Raw genomic sequence first — 21,725 nt, 5'->3', positions numbered from 1 at the left:
ACTTTGTCGAAGGCCTTCTTGCAGTCCAAGAAAATTCAAACTACCCACCTCTCTCATGTCGTACTTCCGTTACCTTGTCAAAACTCCAGTAGGTTTGTGACAGGATTTCCCTTCCCTAGCTCCGAAGGGCCTCTCGTATGTGATGTCCTCAATGTCTGAATTAATCAATGTGAACACGAGGTCCAGTCTTGCTGGATCATCCTCACCTCTCTCTGGTAGTCTGGTAGTGTATTTAACTTGTTGATGCATGAGGTTTTCCAGCAGGACATCCATCATCTTGGCTCTCCATGTTTCAGGACCCCCATGTGGCTCTAGGTTGTCCCAATCAATCTCCTTGTGATTGAAATCGTCCATAACTAGCAACTTTGCTCTACCCGGCTACCTCGGCTAGTTTGTCCACCATTGCTCTGTTTCTCTCTTCATATTCTTCTCTTGGCCTCCTGCAGTTCTGTGGTGGGTTATACATCACTGCATAGAATACCACCTTAGGGCCCCCAGATTGAATTGTGCATGTGTGTGTGTGTGTGTGTGACGTAGAATGACTAGGACGAGGCAGCAGTGGTGAGGCAAACTCAATACGCAGCTTCAAAAGTAGATATGGTGAGTCCCAGAGTCCAGAAATCAGTGATGGCCGTCAAGGAGGGAGGCGGGGCCGGGAGCTGAGTCTCGACCCTCGCAAACACAACTTAGTGAACACACACACACACACACACACACACACACACACACACACACACACACACACACACACACACACAGACACACAGACACACACACACACACACACACACACACACACCAATGAATTAAATACTTTTTATACTCGCTCTGAACAGTCAATTAGGCTAAAGCACTGAACCTTATCTGTAAATATTAGCAGAGTATACTGTGTACCAGAATATACCGTGTATATTACCAGAATATACTGTGCATATCACCAGAACATACTGCTTATATCACCAGAACATACTGTGTATATCACCAGAATATACTGTGTATATCACCAGAATACACTGTGTATATCACCAGAACATACTGTGTATATCACCAGAATATACTGTGTATATCACCAGAATATACTGTGTATATCACCAGAACATACTGTGTATATCACCAGAATATACCGTGTATATCACCAGAACATACTGTGTATATCACCAGAATATACTGTGTATATCACCAGAATATACCGTGTATATCACCAGAACATACTGTGTATATCACCAGAATATACCGTGTATATCACCAGAACATACTGTATATATCACCAGAATATACCGTGTATATCACCAGAATATACCGTGTATATCACCAGAATATACTGCGTATATCACCAGAATATACTGTGTATATCACCAGAATATACCGTGTATATCACCAGAATATACCGTGTATATCACCAGAACATACCGTGTATATCACCAGAACATACTGTGTATATCACCAGAATATACTGTGTATATCACCAGAATATACTGTGTATATCACCAGAACATACTGTGTATATCACCAGAATATACCGTGTATATCACCAGAACATACTGTGTATATCACCAGAATATACTGTGTATATCACCAGAATATACCGTGTATATCACCAGAATATACCGTGTATATCACCAGAACATACTGTGTATATCACCAGAACATACTGTGTATATCACCAGAATATACAGTGTATATCACCAGAACATACTGTGTATATCACCAGAATATACTGTGTATATCACCAGAATATACTGTGTATATCACCAGAATATACAGTGTATATCACCAGAACATACTGTGTATATCACCAGAATATACTGTGTATATCACCAGAATATACCGTGTATATCACCAGAACATACTGTGTATATCACCAGAATATACTGTGTATATCACCAGAATATACCGTGTATATCACCAGAACATACTGTGTATATCACCAGAATATACCGTGTATATCACCAGAACATACTGTGTATATCACCAGAATATACTGTGTATATCACCAGAATATACTGTGTATATCACCAGAATATACCGTGTATATCACCAGAACATACTGTGTATATCACCAGAACATACTGTATATATCACCAGAATATACCGTGTATATCACCAGAACATACTGTATATATCACCAGAATATACCGTGTATATCATCAGGATACACTGTATATATCAGAATACACTGTGTATATCAGGATACGCTGTGTATATCACCAGAATACTCTGTGTATATCACCAGAATACACTGTGTATATCACCAGAATACACTGTGTATATCACCAGAATACACTGTGTATATCACCAGAATACACTGTGTATATCACCAGAATACTCTGTGCATATCACCAGAATACACTGTGCATATCACCAGAATACACTGTGTATATCACCAGAACATACTGTGTATATCACCAGAATATACTGTGTATATCACCAGAATATACTGTGTATATCACCAGAACATACTGTGTATATCACCAGAATATACCGTGTATATCACCAGAACATACTGTGTATATCACCAGAATATACTGTGTATATCACCAGAATATACCGTGTATATCACCAGAACATACTGTGTATATCACCAGAATATACCGTGTATATCACCAGAACATACTGTATATATCACCAGAATATACCGTGTATATCACCAGAATATACCGTGTATATCACCAGAATATACTGCGTATATCACCAGAATATACTGTGTATATCACCAGAATATACCGTGTATATCACCAGAATATACCGTGTATATCACCAGAACATACCGTGTATATCACCAGAACATACTGTGTATATCACCAGAATATACTGTGTATATCACCAGAATATACTGTGTATATCACCAGAACATACTGTGTATATCACCAGAATATACCGTGTATATCACCAGAACATACTGTGTATATCACCAGAATATACTGTGTATATCACCAGAATATACCGTGTATATCACCAGAATATACCGTGTATATCACCAGAACATACTGTGTATATCACCAGAACATACTGTGTATATCACCAGAATATACAGTGTATATCACCAGAACATACTGTGTATATCACCAGAATATACTGTGTATATCACCAGAATATACTGTGTATATCGCCAGAATATACAGTGTATATCACCAGAACATACTGTGTATATCACCAGAATATACTGTGTATATCACCAGAATATACCGTGTATATCACCAGAACATACTGTGTATATCACCAGAATATACTGTGTATATCACCAGAATATACCGTGTATATCACCAGAACATACTGTGTATATCACCAGAATATACCGTGTATATCACCAGAACATACTGTGTATATCACCAGAATATACTGTGTATATCACCAGAATATACTGTGTATATCACCAGAATATACCGTGTATATCACCAGAACATACTGTGTATATCACCAGAACATACTGTATATATCACCAGAATATACCGTGTATATCACCAGAACATACTGTATATATCACCAGAATATACCGTGTATATCATCAGGATACACTGTATATATCAGAATACAGTGTGTATATCAGGATACGCTGTGTATATCACCAGAATACTCTGTGTATATCACCAGAATACACTGTGTATATCACCAGAATACACTGTGTATATCACCAGAATACACTGTGTATATCACCAGAATACACTGTGTATATCACCAGAATACTCTGTGCATATCACCAGAATACACTGTGCATATCACCAGAATACACTGTGTATATCACCAGAATACACTGTGTATATCACCAGAATACACTGTGTATATCACCAGAATACACTGTGTATATCACCAGAATACACTGTGTATATCACCAGAATACTCTGTGTATATCACCAGAATACACTGTGTATATCACCAGAATACTCTGTGTATATCACCAGAATACTCTGTGTATATCACCAGAATACACTGTGTATATCACCAGAATACTCTGTGTATATCACCAGAATACTCTGTGTATATCACCAGAATACTCTGTGCATATCACCAGAATACTCTGTGTATATCACCAGAATACACTGTGCATATCACCAGAATACTCTGTGCATATCACCAGAATACTCTGTGTATATCACCAGAATACTCTGTGTATATCACCAGAATACTCTGTGCATATCACCAGAATACTGTGCATATCACCAGAATACACTGTGCATATCACCAGAATACACTGTGCATATCACCAGAATACACTGTGTATATCACCAGAATACTCTGTGCATATCACCAGAATACTCTGTGTATATCACCAGAATACACTGTGCATATCACCAGAATACTCTGTGCATATCACCAGAATACTCTGTGTATATCACCAGAATACACTGTGTATATCACCAGAATATACCGTGTATATCATCAGGATACACTGTATATATCAGAATACACTGTGTATATCAGGATACGCTGTGTATATCACCAGAATACTCTGTGTATATCACCAGAATACACTGTGCATATCACCAGAATACTCTGTGCATATCACCAGAATACTCTGTGTATATCACCAGAATACACTGTGTATATCACCAGAATACTCTGTGCATATCACCAGAATACTCTGTGCATATCACCAGAATACTCTGTGCATATCACCAGAATACTCTGTGTATATCACCAGAATACTCTGTGTATATCACCAGAATACTCTGTGCATATCACCAGAATACTCTGTGCATATCACCAGAATACTCTGTGTATATCACCAGAATACTCTGTGTATATCACCAGAATACTCTGTGCATATCACCAGAATACTCTGTGCATATCACCAGAATACTCTGTGCATATCACCAGAATACTCTGTGTATATCACCAGAATACTCTGTGTATATCACCAGAATACTCTGTGCATATCACCAGAATACTCTGTGCATATCACCAGAATACTCTGTGCATATCACCAGAATACTCTGTGCATATCACCAGAATACTCTGTGCATATCACCAGAATACTCTGTGTATATCACCAGAATACTCTGTGTATATCACCAGAATACTCTGTGCATATCACCAGAATACACTGTGCATATCACCAGAATACACTGTGCATATCACCAGAATACTCTGTGTATATCACCAGAATACTCTGTGCATATCACCAGAATACACTGTGCATATCACCAGAATACACTGTGTATATCACCAGAATACTCTGTGTATATCACCAGAATACTCTGTGCATATCACCAGAATACTCTGTGCATATCACCAGAATACTCTGTGCATATCACCAGAATACTCTGTGCATATCACCAGAATACACTGTGTATATCACCAGAATACTCTGTGCATATCACCAGAATACACTGTGTATATCACCAGAATACACTGTGTATATCACCAGAATACACTGTGTATATCACCAGAATACACTGTGTATATCACCAGAATACACTGTGTATATCACCAGAATACACTGTGTATATCACCAGAATACTCTGTGTATATCACCAGAATACTCTGTGCATATCACCAGAATACTCTGTGTATATCACCAGAATACACTGTGTATATCACCAGAATACTCTGTGTATATCACCAGAATACACTGTGTATATCACCAGAATACTCTGTGTATATCACCAGAATACTCTGTGTATATCACCAGAATACTCTGTGTATATCACCAGAATACACTGTGTATATCACCAGAATACACTGTGTATATCACCAGAATACACTGTGTATATCACCAGAATACACTGTGTATATCACCAGAATACACTGTGTATATCACCAGAATACACTGTGTATATCACCAGAATACACTGTGTATATCACCAGAATACACTGTGTATATCACCAGAATACTCTGTGTATATCACCAGAATACACTGTGTATATCACCAGAATACTCTGTGTATATCACCAGAATACACTGTGTATATCACCAGAATACACTGTGTATATCACCAGAATACACTGTGTATATCACCAGAATACACTGTGTATATCACCAGAATACTCTGTGTATATCACCAGAATACACTGTGTATATCACCAGAATACACTGTGTATATCACCAGAATACTCTGTGTATATCACCAGAATACACTGTGTATATCACCAGAATACACTGTGTATATCACCAGAATACACTGTGTATATCACCAGAATACTCTGTGTATATCACCAGAATACTCTGTGTATATCACCAGAATACACTGTGTATATCACCAGAATACACTGTGTATATCACCATAATACACTGTGTATATCACCAGAATACTCTGTGTATATCACCAGAATACACTGTGTATATCACCAGAATACACTGTGTATATCACCAGAATACTCTGTGTATATCACCAGAATACACTGTGTATATCACCAGAATACACTGTGTATATCACCAGAATACACTGTGTATATCACCAGAATACTCTGTGTATATCACCAGAATACACTGTGTATATCACCAGAATACTCTGTGTATATCACCAGAATACTCTGTGTATATCACCAGAATACACTGTGTATATCACCAGAATACTCTGTGTATATCACCAGAATACACTGTGTATATCACCAGAATACTCTGTGTATATCACCAGAATACACTGTGTATATCACCAGAATACTCTGTGTATATCACCAGAATACTCTGTGTATATCACCAGAATACACTGTGTATATCACCAGAATACACTGTGTATATCACCAGAATACACTGTGTATATCACCAGAATACTCTGTGTATATCACCAGAATACACTGTGTATATCACGAGAATACACTGTGTATATCACCAGAATACTCTGTGTATATCACCAGAATACACTGTGTATATCACCAGAATACTCTGTGTATATCACCAGAATACACTGTGTATATCACCAGAATACACTGTGTATATCACCAGAATACACTGTGTATATCACCAGAATACACTGTGTATATCACCAGAATACACTGTGTATATCACCAGAATACACTGTGTATATCACCAGAATACTCTGTGTATATCACCAGAATACTTTGTGTATATCACCAGAATACACTGTGTATATCACCAGAATACACTGTGTATATCACCAGAATACACTGTGTATATCACCAGAATACTCTGTGTATATCACCAGAATACTCTGTGCATATCACCAGAATACACTGTGTATATCACCAGAATACACTGTGTATATCACCAGAATACTCTGTGTATATCACCAGAATACACTGTGTATATCACCAGAATACACTGTGTATATCACCAGAATACACTGTGTATATCACCAGAATACACTGTGTATATCACCAGAATGTGTATATCACCAGAATATCATATCACCAGAATACTGTGCATATCACCAGAATACACTGTGCATATCACCAGAATACACTGTGCATATCACCAGAATACACTGTGTATATCACCAGAATACTCTGTGCATATCACCAGAATACTCTGTGTATATCACCAGAATACACTGTGCATATCACCAGAATACTCTGTGCATATCACCAGAATACTCTGTGTATATCACCAGAATACACTGTGTATATCACCAGAATATACCGTGTATATCATCAGGATACACTGTATATATCAGAATACACTGTGTATATCAGGATACGCTGTGTATATCACCAGAATACTCTGTGTATATCACCAGAATACACTGTGCATATCACCAGAATACTCTGTGCATATCACCAGAATACTCTGTGTATATCACCAGAATACACTGTGTATATCACCAGAATACTCTGTGCATATCACCAGAATACTCTGTGCATATCACCAGAATACTCTGTGCATATCACCAGAATACTCTGTGTATATCACCAGAATACTCTGTGTATATCACCAGAATACTCTGTGCATATCACCAGAATACTCTGTGCATATCACCAGAATACTCTGTGTATATCACCAGAATACTCTGTGTATATCACCAGAATACTCTGTGCATATCACCAGAATACTCTGTGCATATCACCAGAATACTCTGTGCATATCACCAGAATACTCTGTGTATATCACCAGAATACTCTGTGTATATCACCAGAATACTCTGTGCATATCACCAGAATACTCTGTGCATATCACCAGAATACTCTGTGCATATCACCAGAATACTCTGTGCATATCACCAGAATACTCTGTGCATATCACCAGAATACTCTGTGTATATCACCAGAATACTCTGTGTATATCACCAGAATACTCTGTGCATATCACCAGAATACACTGTGCATATCACCAGAATACACTGTGCATATCACCAGAATACTCTGTGTATATCACCAGAATACTCTGTGCATATCACCAGAATACACTGTGCATATCACCAGAATACACTGTGTATATCACCAGAATACTCTGTGTATATCACCAGAATACTCTGTGCATATCACCAGAATACTCTGTGCATATCACCAGAATACTCTGTGCATATCACCAGAATACTCTGTGCATATCACCAGAATACACTGTGTATATCACCAGAATACTCTGTGCATATCACCAGAATACACTGTGTATATCACCAGAATACACTGTGTATATCACCAGAATACACTGTGTATATCACCAGAATACACTGTGTATATCACCAGAATACACTGTGTATATCACCAGAATACACTGTGTATATCACCAGAATACTCTGTGTATATCACCAGAATACTCTGTGCATATCACCAGAATACTCTGTGTATATCACCAGAATACACTGTGTATATCACCAGAATACTCTGTGTATATCACCAGAATACACTGTGTATATCACCAGAATACTCTGTGTATATCACCAGAATACTCTGTGTATATCACCAGAATACTCTGTGTATATCACCAGAATACACTGTGTATATCACCAGAATACACTGTGTATATCACCAGAATACACTGTGTATATCACCAGAATACACTGTGTATATCACCAGAATACACTGTGTATATCACCAGAATACACTGTGTATATCACCAGAATACACTGTGTATATCACCAGAATACACTGTGTATATCACCAGAATACTCTGTGTATATCACCAGAATACACTGTGTATATCACCAGAATACTCTGTGTATATCACCAGAATACACTGTGTATATCACCAGAATACACTGTGTATATCACCAGAATACACTGTGTATATCACCAGAATACACTGTGTATATCACCAGAATACTCTGTGTATATCACCAGAATACACTGTGTATATCACCAGAATACACTGTGTATATCACCAGAATACTCTGTGTATATCACCAGAATACACTGTGTATATCACCAGAATACACTGTGTATATCACCAGAATACACTGTGTATATCACCAGAATACTCTGTGTATATCACCAGAATACTCTGTGTATATCACCAGAATACACTGTGTATATCACCAGAATACACTGTGTATATCACCATAATACACTGTGTATATCACCAGAATACTCTGTGTATATCACCAGAATACACTGTGTATATCACCAGAATACACTGTGTATATCACCAGAATACTCTGTGTATATCACCAGAATACACTGTGTATATCACCAGAATACACTGTGTATATCACCAGAATACACTGTGTATATCACCAGAATACTCTGTGTATATCACCAGAATACACTGTGTATATCACCAGAATACTCTGTGTATATCACCAGAATACTCTGTGTATATCACCAGAATACACTGTGTATATCACCAGAATACTCTGTGTATATCACCAGAATACACTGTGTATATCACCAGAATACTCTGTGTATATCACCAGAATACACTGTGTATATCACCAGAATACTCTGTGTATATCACCAGAATACTCTGTGTATATCACCAGAATACACTGTGTATATCACCAGAATACACTGTGTATATCACCAGAATACACTGTGTATATCACCAGAATACTCTGTGTATATCACCAGAATACACTGTGTATATCACGAGAATACACTGTGTATATCACCAGAATACTCTGTGTATATCACCAGAATACACTGTGTATATCACCAGAATACTCTGTGTATATCACCAGAATACACTGTGTATATCACCAGAATACACTGTGTATATCACCAGAATACACTGTGTATATCACCAGAATACACTGTGTATATCACCAGAATACACTGTGTATATCACCAGAATACACTGTGTATATCACCAGAATACTCTGTGTATATCACCAGAATACTTTGTGTATATCACCAGAATACACTGTGTATATCACCAGAATACACTGTGTATATCACCAGAATACACTGTGTATATCACCAGAATACTCTGTGTATATCACCAGAATACTTTGTGTATATCACCAGAATACACTGTGTATATCACCAGAATACACTGTGTATATCACCAGAATACACTGTGTATATCACCAGAATACACTGTGTATATCACCAGAATACACTGTGTATATCACCAGAATACACTGTGTATATCACCAGAATACACTGTGTATATCACCAGAATACACTGTGTATATCACCAGAATACTCTGTGTATATCACCAGAATACTCTGTGTATATCACCAGAATACTCTGTGCATATCACCAGAATACACTGTGTATATCACCAGAATACACTGTGTATATCACCAGAATACACTGTGTATATCACCAGAATACACTGTGTATATCACCAGAATACTCTGTGCATATCACCAGAATACACTGTGTATATCACCAGAATACACTGTGTATATCACCAGAATACACTGTGTATATCACCAGAATACACTGTGTATATCACCAGAATACACTGTGTATATCACCAGAATACACTGTGTATATCACCAGAATACACTGTGTATATCACCAGAATACACTGTGTATATCACCAGAATACACTGTGTATATCACCAGAATACACTGTGTATATCACCAGAATACACTGTGTATATCACCAGAATACACTGTGTATATCACCAGAATACACTGTGTATATCACCAGAATACACTGTGTATATCTTCTGAGAGCACAGCATCAGCACATACACAAGCTTCCTGCGTATTATATACACATTCAGTGGACACTATATTAGGTACATCTGTTCGTTAATGAATGATCTACTTAGCCAATCACGTGGCAGCATTTCATTGCCTAACATCATGCAGACATGATCAAGAGGTTCGGTTATGTTCAGGTTGAACATCAGAATGGGGAAGAAATGTGATCTAAGTGAGTTGAACCATCGTGGAGTGACTGTTGGTGTCAGACAGACGAGGTGGTTTGAGTGACTGTTGGTGTCAGACAGACGAGGTGGTTTGAGTGACTGTTGGTGTCAGACACACGAGGTGGTTTGAGTGACTGTTGGTGTCAGACACACGAGGTGGTTTGAGTGACTGTTGGTGTCAGACACACGAGGTGGTTTGAGTGACTGTTGGTGTCAGACACACGAGGTGGTTTGAGTGACTGTTGGTGTCAGACACACGAGGTGGTTTGAGTGACTGTTGGTGTCAGACACACGAGGTGGTTTGAGTGACTGTTGGTGTCAGACACACGAGGTGGTTTGAGTGACTGTTGGTGTCAGACACACGAGGTGGTTTGAGTGACTGTTGGTGTCAGACACACGAGGTGGTTTGAGTGACTGTTGGTGTCAGACACACGAGGTGGTTTGAGTGACTGTTGGTGTCAGACAGACGAGGTGGTTTAACTATCTCTCAAACTGTTTTTTACACACAACAATCTGTAGAGTTTACATAGAATGGTGTGAAAAATATAGAACATCCGGTGAGTGGCAGTTCTGTGGGTGATAACACCTTGATAATGAGAGATGTCAGAGGAGAATGACCAGACTGGTACAAGCTGACAGGAAGGTGATAGTAACTCAGACAACCGTGTGTTACAACACTGGTATGTAGAAGAGTATCTATGAACGCACAACATGTCGAACCTTGAAGCAGATGGGTTCCAGCAGTTAACCACACTAGGTTCCACTCCTGTCAGCTAAGAACAGGAAACTGAGGCTACAGTGGGGACAGGCTCACCAAAACTGAACAGTTGAAGACTGGAAAAACGTCGCATGGTCTGATAATCACGATTTCTGCCGTGACATTCAGATGACATGGTCAGAATTTCGTGTAAACATTAATCCACCCTGCCTCGTGTCAACGGTTCAGGATGGTGGTGGTGGTGTGATGGTGGTGGTCAATCCTGGCTCTTTTTGGGGCAAAGGTGGCCCTACTCAGTACTAGAAGGTGGGTCCCTTCCCAGTGCTACAAGATGGGCCCTACCCAGTACTTCAAAGTTGGACCTAATTAGCCACTGTATCTAATAAATTATTCTAGAGCTGTATAAAACACTCACAGAGGTTACTAGTGGTCCAGCGCTACATGCATGGACCATGGTCCAAGTTCCCGTCCCAGAAGAGTATCAGAAACATGTGTCAAAGAGTGATTTAACATAGCAGGTACTTACCTTCAGGAAGGACGGTACATGTAACTTGGCGGCATAGAAGTACATGGCCATGGTTCCTTCCCTGGCAGGTGGTGGTGCAGGTGGTGTTGAAGGTAGTGGTGCAGGTGGTGGTGGGGTTATGAGGTTGTGGGGGCCTGGCAGGTGGTGGTACACCCATGATGCACACTGCAGATGGCACCCTTGCTCATAGTATTTTCAAGACATAGCCAGCTGGCAGCTGGTTCCTCAACCACGACACCACCATCTCCTCCTCCTCCTCCTGCGGCTGCGGCGGCGGCTGCGGTCAACGTCAGCGGTCACTTGGTTTCTGACACTCTTGTGAAGATCTTACCAGCTGTTGCTCCTTACACAGTGACACACAACAGTGACCCTCAAACAGGGCCAACTTCTAGCTCTAACACAGTGCCAAGCTTGGCCAACAAGGGGCCACAGGGCCACGTTATGACCCCCTCCTCACACAGGGCCAAGCCTGGCCACAGGGGGCCACGCCATGGCCACACACCTTCAACTTTCAACTACCCACAGTTCAGTCATGGTCCTAACTCATTTCCTGACCCAGCACTGAAATGTTGTCAGAGCTCAACAAATTTACTCACATATGAGCACACACATACACTCACATATGATTATTTAGACTTCTAAATCTACAACACACTAACCAACAACACTATACAAGGGTCACAATCACGTAAAACGAGGGGAAGACTCGCCTCTATGCCCTCTGCTCACTAAGCCTGACTTTCCACTAGTGTTAATTCCCCTGGCTTACATTATCCTTGCTGCTTGCAAGAGAATGTGAAATAACCCAGGGATTTAGAGGGTTATATATTTCAGAAAAGTTCATGTACAGCGTGTTCATATATCGCAGGTGTCTCAAGTTTGTGTACGTGGTTCATGCTGGTTGTTCAAGCCGTTAACACTTAAAAGCCTCTCTTACCCTCATCCTTACAACCCTTTCTTGGGTGAGGGAGGATGTGAGAGAGAAATAATTTCAGTCTCAATACTTAGTGTTTTCAATATCAAACTTCTCTGTTGTTTGTTACTGTTACCTGTTGTACTGTTACCTGTTACTTCGTCCCATGCACCAGTCACAAGTGTTCAAGACGAAACCGAAGCAGCACCAGGTAAGCCTGGTCCAGCACCAGGTAAGCCTGGTCCAGCACCAGGTAAGCCTGGTCCAGCACCAGGTAAGCCTGGTCCAGCACCAGGCAACCCGGTCCAGCACAAGACTGGTCCAGCACAAGGTAAACCTAGACCAGCACCAGGCAACCCGGTCCAGCACAAGACTGGTCCAGCACAGGGTAAGCCTGGACCAGCACCAGGCAAGCCTGGACCAACACCAGGCAACCCGGTCCAGCACAAGACTGGTCCAGAACAAGGTAAGCCTGGACCAGCACCAGGCAAGCCTGGACCAACACCAGGCAAACCCGGTCCAGCACAAGGCAAGCCTGATCCAGCATCAGGCAAGCCTGGTCCAACACCAGACAAGCCTGATCCAGCACCAGGCAAGCCTGATCCAGCACCAGGCAAGCCTGATCCAGCACCAGACAAGCCTGATCCAGCACCAGACAAGCCTGATCCAACACCAGACAAGCCTGATCAACACCAGGAAAGCCTGATCCAACACCACACAAGCCTGATCCAGCACCAGGCAAGCCTGGTCCAACACCAGACAAGCCTGATCCAGCACCAGGCAAGCCTGATCCAGCACCAGGCAAGCCTGATCCAGCACCAGACAAGCCTGATCCAGCACTAAGCAAGCCTGATCCAGCACCAGACAAGCCTGGTCCAGCACCAGGCAAGCCTGATCCAGCACCAGACAAGCCTGATCCAGCACCAACAAGCCTGGTCCAACACCAGACAAGCCTGATCCAACACCAGACAAGCCTGATCAACACCAGGAAAGCCTGATCCAACACCAGACAAGCCTGATCCAGCACCAGGCAAGCCTGGTCCAGCACCAGACAAGCCTGATCCAGCACCAGGCAAGCCTGATCCAGCACCAGAGAAGCCTGATCCAGCACCAGGCAAGCCTGATCCAGCACCAGACAAGCCTGATACAGCACCAGACAAGCCTGATACAGCACCAGGCAAGCCTGATCCAGCACCAGACAAGCCTGATCCAGCACCAGACAAGCCTGATCCAGCACCAGACAAGCCTGGTCCAGCACCAGACAAGCCTGATCCAGCACCAGACAAGCCTGATCCAGCACCAGACAAGCCTGATCCAGCACCAGACAAGCTTGATCCAGCACCAGACAAGCCTGATCCAGCACCAGACAAGCCTGATCCAGCACCAGACAAGCCTGGTCCAGCACCAGACAAGCCTGATCCAGCACCAGACAAGCCTGATCCAGCACCAGACAAGCCTGATCCAGCACCAGACAAGCCTGATCCAGCACCAGACAAGCCTGATCCAGCACCAGACAAGCCTGGTCCAGCACCAGACAAGCCTGATCCAGCACCAGGCAAGCCTGATCCAGCACCAGACAAGCCTGATCCAGCACCAGACAAGCCTGATACAGCACCAGGCAAGCCTGATCCAGCACCAGACAAGCCTGATCCAGCACCAGACAAGCCTGATCCAGCACCAGACAAGCCTGATCCAGCACCAGACAAGCCTGATCCAGCACCAGACAAGCCTGATCCAGCACCAGACAAGCCTGATCCAGCACCAGACAAGCCTGATCCAGCACCAGACAAGCCTGATCCAGCACCAGACAAGCCTGATCCAGCACCAGACAAGCCTGATCCAGCACCAGACAAGCCTGATCCAGCACCAGACAAGCCTGATCCAGCACCAGACAAGCCTGGTCCAGCACCAGACAAGCCTGATCCAGCACCAGACAAGCCTGATCCAGCACCAGACAAGCCTGATCCAGCACCAGACAAGCCTGATCCAGCACCAGACAAGCCTGGTCCAGCACCAGACAAGCCTGGTCCAGCACCAGACAAGCCTGGTCCAACACACCGCTGAGAAATATCATCTGGAAATTATCTCTCACTGTCTCCCCTCCCTGATAACCTGAGAAATATTATTTCCACTATCTCTCACCATTGTTATCTCTCATCCTCTCTCTCTCTCTCTCTCTCTCTCCCCAATTCTCTAATCACCCCTTTCATTTCTCCTCTTCCCTTCCCTTTTCTTCCCTCTTCCAAGTTTCTCCTTATATACACATTCTCCCTTTCTGCTCCCCTTCAATCTCTAAGTAGATAGGGGAAAACACCCTTTATTAAGGAAAGGGAAACACCCTTTTTTTGGTGATAACACCCTTTTTTAAGGTGATAACGCCCTTTTTTAAGGTGATAACGCCCTTTTTTAAGGTGATAACACCCTTTTTAAGGTGATAACGCCCTTTTTTAAGGTGATAACACCCTTTTTAAGGTGATAACGCCCTTTTTTAAGGTGATAACACCCTTTTTTAAGGTGATAACATCCTTTTTTAAGGTGGTAACGCCCTTTTTTAAGGTGATAACACCCTTTTTTTAAGGTGATAACACCCTTTTTTTTGGTGATAACACCTTTTTTTTAAGGTGATAACACCCTTTTTTAAGGTGATAACACCCTTTTTTAAGGTGATAACACCCTTTTTTAAGGTGATAACACCCTTTTTTTTGGTGATAACACCTTTTTTTTAAGGTGATAACACCCTTTTTTAAGGTGATAACGCCCTTTTTTAAGGTGATAACACCCTTTTTTAAGGTGATAACACCCTTTTTTAAGGTGATAACACCCTTTTTTTAAGGTGATAACATCCTTTTTTTAAGGTGATAACATCCTTTTTTAAGGTGATAACACCCTTTTTTTAAGGTGATAACACCCTTTTTTTAAGGTGATAACATCCTTTTTTAAGGTGATAACACCCTTTTTTTAAGGTGATAACATCCTTTTTTAAGGTGATAACACCCTTTTTTTAAGGTGATAACACCCTTTTTTTAAGGTGATAACACCCTTTTTTTAAGGTGATAACACCCTTTTTTTAAGGTGATAACATCCTTTTTTAAGGTGATAACACCCTTTTTTTAAGGTGATAACATCCTTTTTTAAGGTGATAACACCCTTTTTTTAAGGTGATAACATCCTTTTTTTAAGGTGATAACATCCTTTTTTAAGGTGATAACACCCTTTTTTTAAGGTGATAACACCCTTTTTTTAAGGTGATAACATCCTTTTTTAAGGTGATAACACCCTTTTTTTAAGGTGATAACATCCTTTTTTAAGGTGATAACACCCTTTTTTTAAGGTGATAACACCCTTTTTTTAAGGTGATAACACCCTTTTTTTAAGGTGATAACACCCTTTTTTTAAGGTGATAACATCCTTTTTTAAGGTGATAACACCCTTTTTTTAAGGTGATAACATCCTTTTTTAAGGTGATAACACCCTTTTTTTAAGGTGATAACACCCTTTTTTTTAAGGTGATAACACCCTTTTTTTAAGGTGATAACATCCTTTTTTAAGGTGATAACACCCTTTTTTTAAGGTGATAACACCCTTTTTTTAAGGTGATAACATCCTTTTTTAAGGTGATAACACCCTTTTTTTAAGGTGATAACATCCTTTTTTAAGGTGATAACACCCTTTTTTTAAGGTGATAACACCCTTTTTTTTAAGGTGATAACACCCTTTTTTTAAGGTGATAACATCCTTTTTTAAGGTGATAACATCCTTTTTTAAGGTGATAACATCCTTTTTTAAGGTGATAACATCCTTTTTTAAGGTGATAACACCCTTTAAGGTGATAACACCCTTTAAGGTGATAACACCCTTTAAGGTGATAACACCCTTTTTTAAGGAAAAAGCACCATTTTTTAAAGGGGAATTTTCAGTTTTTCAATTAAAATCAAAGATATTTTCTCAGACTAAACATCATCAGTGTGGAACGGAAGCCAGTTAAACGTTTTGTACTCTGACAGGATTACTGCAGGTTCTCACCACCTTGTAAGATGACAGGTAAATCTTGCAACCTTCTTACATTCCTTATACACTTTCACTTATGCAACTAATGTTTTATACAACATTAAATACAACACTGATCAGTAGCGCACCCAGCTCACACACTGAGGTCCGGGAATCGATCCCCGGTATGGCTGGAAAACATTAGGACGTGTTTCCGTAAGACATCTGTTGTCCCTGTTCACCTAGCAGTAAAATAGGTACCTGGGTGTTAGTGGACTGGTGTGGGTCGCATCCTGGGACAAAACAGACTTAATTTGCGGGAAATGCTCAGCATAACAAGGGACTTTCTATATAGTAGTATGTCACTGATGTCAGCTATTATCTGTATACCTTGTACATGTACTTGTAGAAATAAAGATTATTATGATTATCATCAGTATGCAATGCTAGCTTATACAATATGGTTAAAGTTACTGGACGGTAGTAGGAAGACAGGAATCTATAATCCCCCTTTCAACAGACACCAAACACACTATTAGCCTATACAACCATCTATCTGTAAATCTATTACTGACCTGTCCTCCCCCACCATAGCAACACCCCCCTCTCCCCCCAACCTGCACAAACTTCCAGCACCAACAGACAGACAAAACACCTGTTCCCTCTGTGCTTTATTTCAATCACAGGCCAGGAGAAATATTTCTGGCAGTTATACTAGTGTGGGCGTGGCGAGGACATGCGATTTTCTGCCTTATATGATGGCCAGGTGTAAAGGGGATATATCTAGAGGAGGATATACCTTGCCTACATGGATCAGGGAGTTTGTTTAGGTATATCGTAAAGGAGATGGTCCCTACAAGGATCTCAGAGGAGTATACCCTAGAACCTGGGGCGTATACTCTAGGACCTGGGAAATATATCCTAAGACATGGGGAGCATATCTTAGGACCTTGGGAGTATATCATAGGAGCTTGGGAGCATACCATAGGACCTGGGAAGCATATCCTAGAACCTAGGGAATATATCCTAGGACCTGAGGAGTATATCCTAGAACCTAGGGATATCCTAGGACCTGAGGAGTATGCCCTAGAACCTAGGGAGTATATCCAAGTACCTTGGGAGTATATATTAGAACCAGGGGAGTATACACCCTAGAACCTGCGGAGTATACTCTAGATCCTAGGGGATATGCCCTACAACCTAGGGGGTATACTCAAGGACCTGGAGAGTACACAGAATCTAGGAAGTATACACTAGGACCTGGGGAGTATATCCTAGGACCTGGGAAGTATATCTGGTATACCTAGAAATATAACCATATTTAAAAGGGTATAACAAACTTTATCAAGTTTCACTCTGCGTAGAGCTTTATCAGGTCATACTTCACTGTGTAGAGCTTTATCAGGTCATACTTAACTCTGCGTAGAGCTTTATCATTTGTTTCACTCGTGAAGTGCTTTAAGTCTTTCACTCTGTGTAGAGCTTTACCAGGTCATACTTTACTCTGCACAGAGCTTCATCAGGTCATACTTCACTGTGTAGAGCTTTATCAGGTCATACTTCACTCTGCATAGAGCTTTATCAGGTCATACTTAACTCTGCATAGAGCTTTATCAGGTCATACTTAACTCTGCATAGAGCTTTATCAGGTCATACTTAGCTCTGCAAGGAGCTTTATCAGGTCATACTTCACTCTGCGTAGAGCTTTATCAGGTCATACTTAACTCTGCATAGAGCTTTATCAGGTCATACTTAACTCTGCATAGAGCTTTATCAGGTCATACTTAACTCTGCATAGAGCTTTATCAGGTCATACTTAGCTCTGCAAGGAGCTTTATCAGGTCATACTTAACTCTGCATAGAGCTTTATCAGGTCATACTTCACTCTGCGTAGAGCTTTATCAGGTCATACTTAACTCTGCATAGAGCTTTATCAGGTCATACTTAACTCTGCATAGAGCTTTATCAGGTCATACTTAACTCTGCATAGAGCTTTATCAGGTCATACTTAGCTCTGCAAGGAGCTTTATCAGGTCATACTTCACTCTGTGTAGAGCTTTATCAAGTCATACTTCACTCTGTGTAGAGCTTTATCAAGTCATGTTCCACACTGTGTAGAGCTTTATCAAGTCATGTTTCACACTGTGTAGAGCTTTATCAAGTGATGTTTCACACTGTGTAGAGCTTTATCAAGTCATGTTCCACACTGTGTAGAGCTTTATCAAGTCATGTTTCACACTGTGTAGAGCTTTATCAAGTGATGTTTCACACTGTGTAGAGCTTTATCAAGTCATGTTTCACACTGTGTAGAGCTTTATCAAGTCATGTTTCACACTGTGTAGAGCTTTATCAAGTCATGTTCCACACTGTGTAGAGCTTTATCAAGTCATGTTTCACACTGTGTAGAGCTTTATCAAGTCATGTTTCACACTGTGTAGAGCTTTATCAAGTCATGTTCCACACTGTGTAGAGCTTTATCAAGTCATGTTCCACACTGTGTAGAGCTTTATCAAGTCATGTTCCACACTGTGTAGAGCTTTATCAAGTCGTTTCACACTGTGTAGAGCTTTATCAAGTCATGTTTCACACTGTGTAGAGCTTTATCAAGTCATGTTTCACACTGTGTAGAGCTTTATCAAGTCATATTTCACACTCTGTAGAGCTTTAAGTCATGTTTCACACTGTGTAGAGCTTTATCAAGTCGTTTCACACTGTGTAGAGCTTTATCAAGTCATGTTTCACACTGTGTAGAGCTTTATCAAGTCATGTTTCACACTGTGTAGAGCTTTATCAAGTCGTTTCACACTGTGTAGAGCTTTATCAAGTCATACTTCACTCTGTGTAGAGCTTTATCAAGTTATACTTCACTCTGTGTAGAGCTTTATCAAGTCATACTTCACTCTGTGTAGAGCTTTATCAAGTCATACTTCACTCTGTGTAGAGCTTTATCAAGTCATACTTCACTCTGTGTAGAGCTTTATCAAGTCATACTTCACTCTGTGTAGAGCTTTATCAAGTCATACTTCACTCTGTGTAGAGCTTTATCAAGTCATACTTCACTCTGTGTAGAGCTTATTCTTTCCTATAATACAACCCCTCTATACACAGTCGTATTAATAACGGTGTTCACAGTATAACTTGTGTAGGAATCGAAGCAAAAATCAGGCAGTGTATTTTAAAATTATTTTTGGGTACAAATTCCATGTACAGATTAGCAAGTCAGTTTTGTGTAGGCATGGTACACACACACACACACACACACACACACACACACACACACACACACACACACACACACACACACACACACACACAGAAGAGGTGGGGCTAGGAGTTATGACTGGACACCCGCAACCATAATTATGTGAGTACACACACACATACACAGAGGAAAGTGGGGCCAGGAGCTATGGCTGGACACCCGCAACCATAATTAGGTAAGTACACACACACACAGTTTGTTCCCAAGGGGAACCGAAATAATGGGAAGACCAAAGCGAGTGCTTAGGGAGGCATAAACTAAGTGCAACAGAGACTGGAAAAGGTACAGAAGACAAAGGACCCAGGAAAATAAGGAGATCAGTCGAAAAGCCAGAAACGAGTATGCACAGGTAAGGAGGGAAGCCCGGCGACAGTGCGAAAACGACATAGCATCGAAAATCAAGACTGACCCGAAACTGCTGTATAGCCACATTAGGAGGAAGACAACAGTCAAAGACCAGGTGATCAGGCTGAGGAAAGAAGGTGGAGAACTCATATGATCAAGAGGTATGTGCTGAGCTCAACACGAGATTTAGGGAAGTATTTACAGTGGAGACAAGAAGGACTCTGGGAAGACAGAACAGAGGGGGACACCAACAAGGAACACACCAACACGTGTTGGATGACATACACACAACTGAGGAGGAGGTGAAGAAGTTGCTAAGTGACCTTGACACCACAAGGGCAATGGGACCGGACATCTTCCCGTGGGTCTTTAGAGAGGGAGCAGAGATGCTGTATGTGTCACTAACCACAATCAACACATCCCTTGAAACTGGGCAACTGCCTGGTTTATGGAAGACTGAAAATGTAGTTCCCATTTTTAAAAAAGGAGACAGAAAAGAGGCACTATAGACCAGTGTCACTGACGTGTATAGTATGCAAAGTCATGGAGAAGATTGTCAGGAGAGTGGTGGAGCACCTAGAGTATAAATGACAACCAGCACGAATTCATGGAATGTAAATCCTGTGTCACAAACCTTCTGGAGTTTTATGACAAAATAACAGAAGACATGAGAGAGAGGGGTGGGTTGATTGCATTTTCTTGGACTGCAGGAAGGCCTTTGACACAGTTCCACACAAGAGATTAGTGCAGAAGCTAGAGGATCAGGGCACTGCAATGGATCAGAGAATACCTGACAGAGAGGCAACGAGTCATGGTA

The 21,725-nt window shown here is 41.0% G+C and overlaps 1 protein-coding gene across 1 annotated transcript in view; it reads right to left on the bottom strand.

Annotated features, from left to right (window-relative positions):
* Positions 1–12,962, bottom strand: part of LOC128691762 (ras-GEF domain-containing family member 1B-like) — a 169,981-nt gene extending 157,019 nt beyond the window's left edge. Inside the window, exon 1 of the mRNA XM_070101052.1 lies at positions 12,402–12,962. Coding sequence (XP_069957153.1) covers positions 12,402–12,452 — 51 coding nt within the window. The 5' untranslated portion in view covers positions 12,453–12,962. The remainder of the gene's footprint in view (positions 1–12,401) is intronic.
* Between the last annotated feature and the right edge of the window lie 8,763 nt (positions 12,963–21,725).

Source organism: Cherax quadricarinatus, chromosome 75, assembly GCF_038502225.1.
Source record: "Cherax quadricarinatus isolate ZL_2023a chromosome 75, ASM3850222v1, whole genome shotgun sequence".
Classification (NCBI taxonomy): Eukaryota; Metazoa; Arthropoda; class Malacostraca; order Decapoda; family Parastacidae; genus Cherax; species Cherax quadricarinatus.
This window is presented reverse-complemented; position numbering and strand designations above follow the sequence as displayed.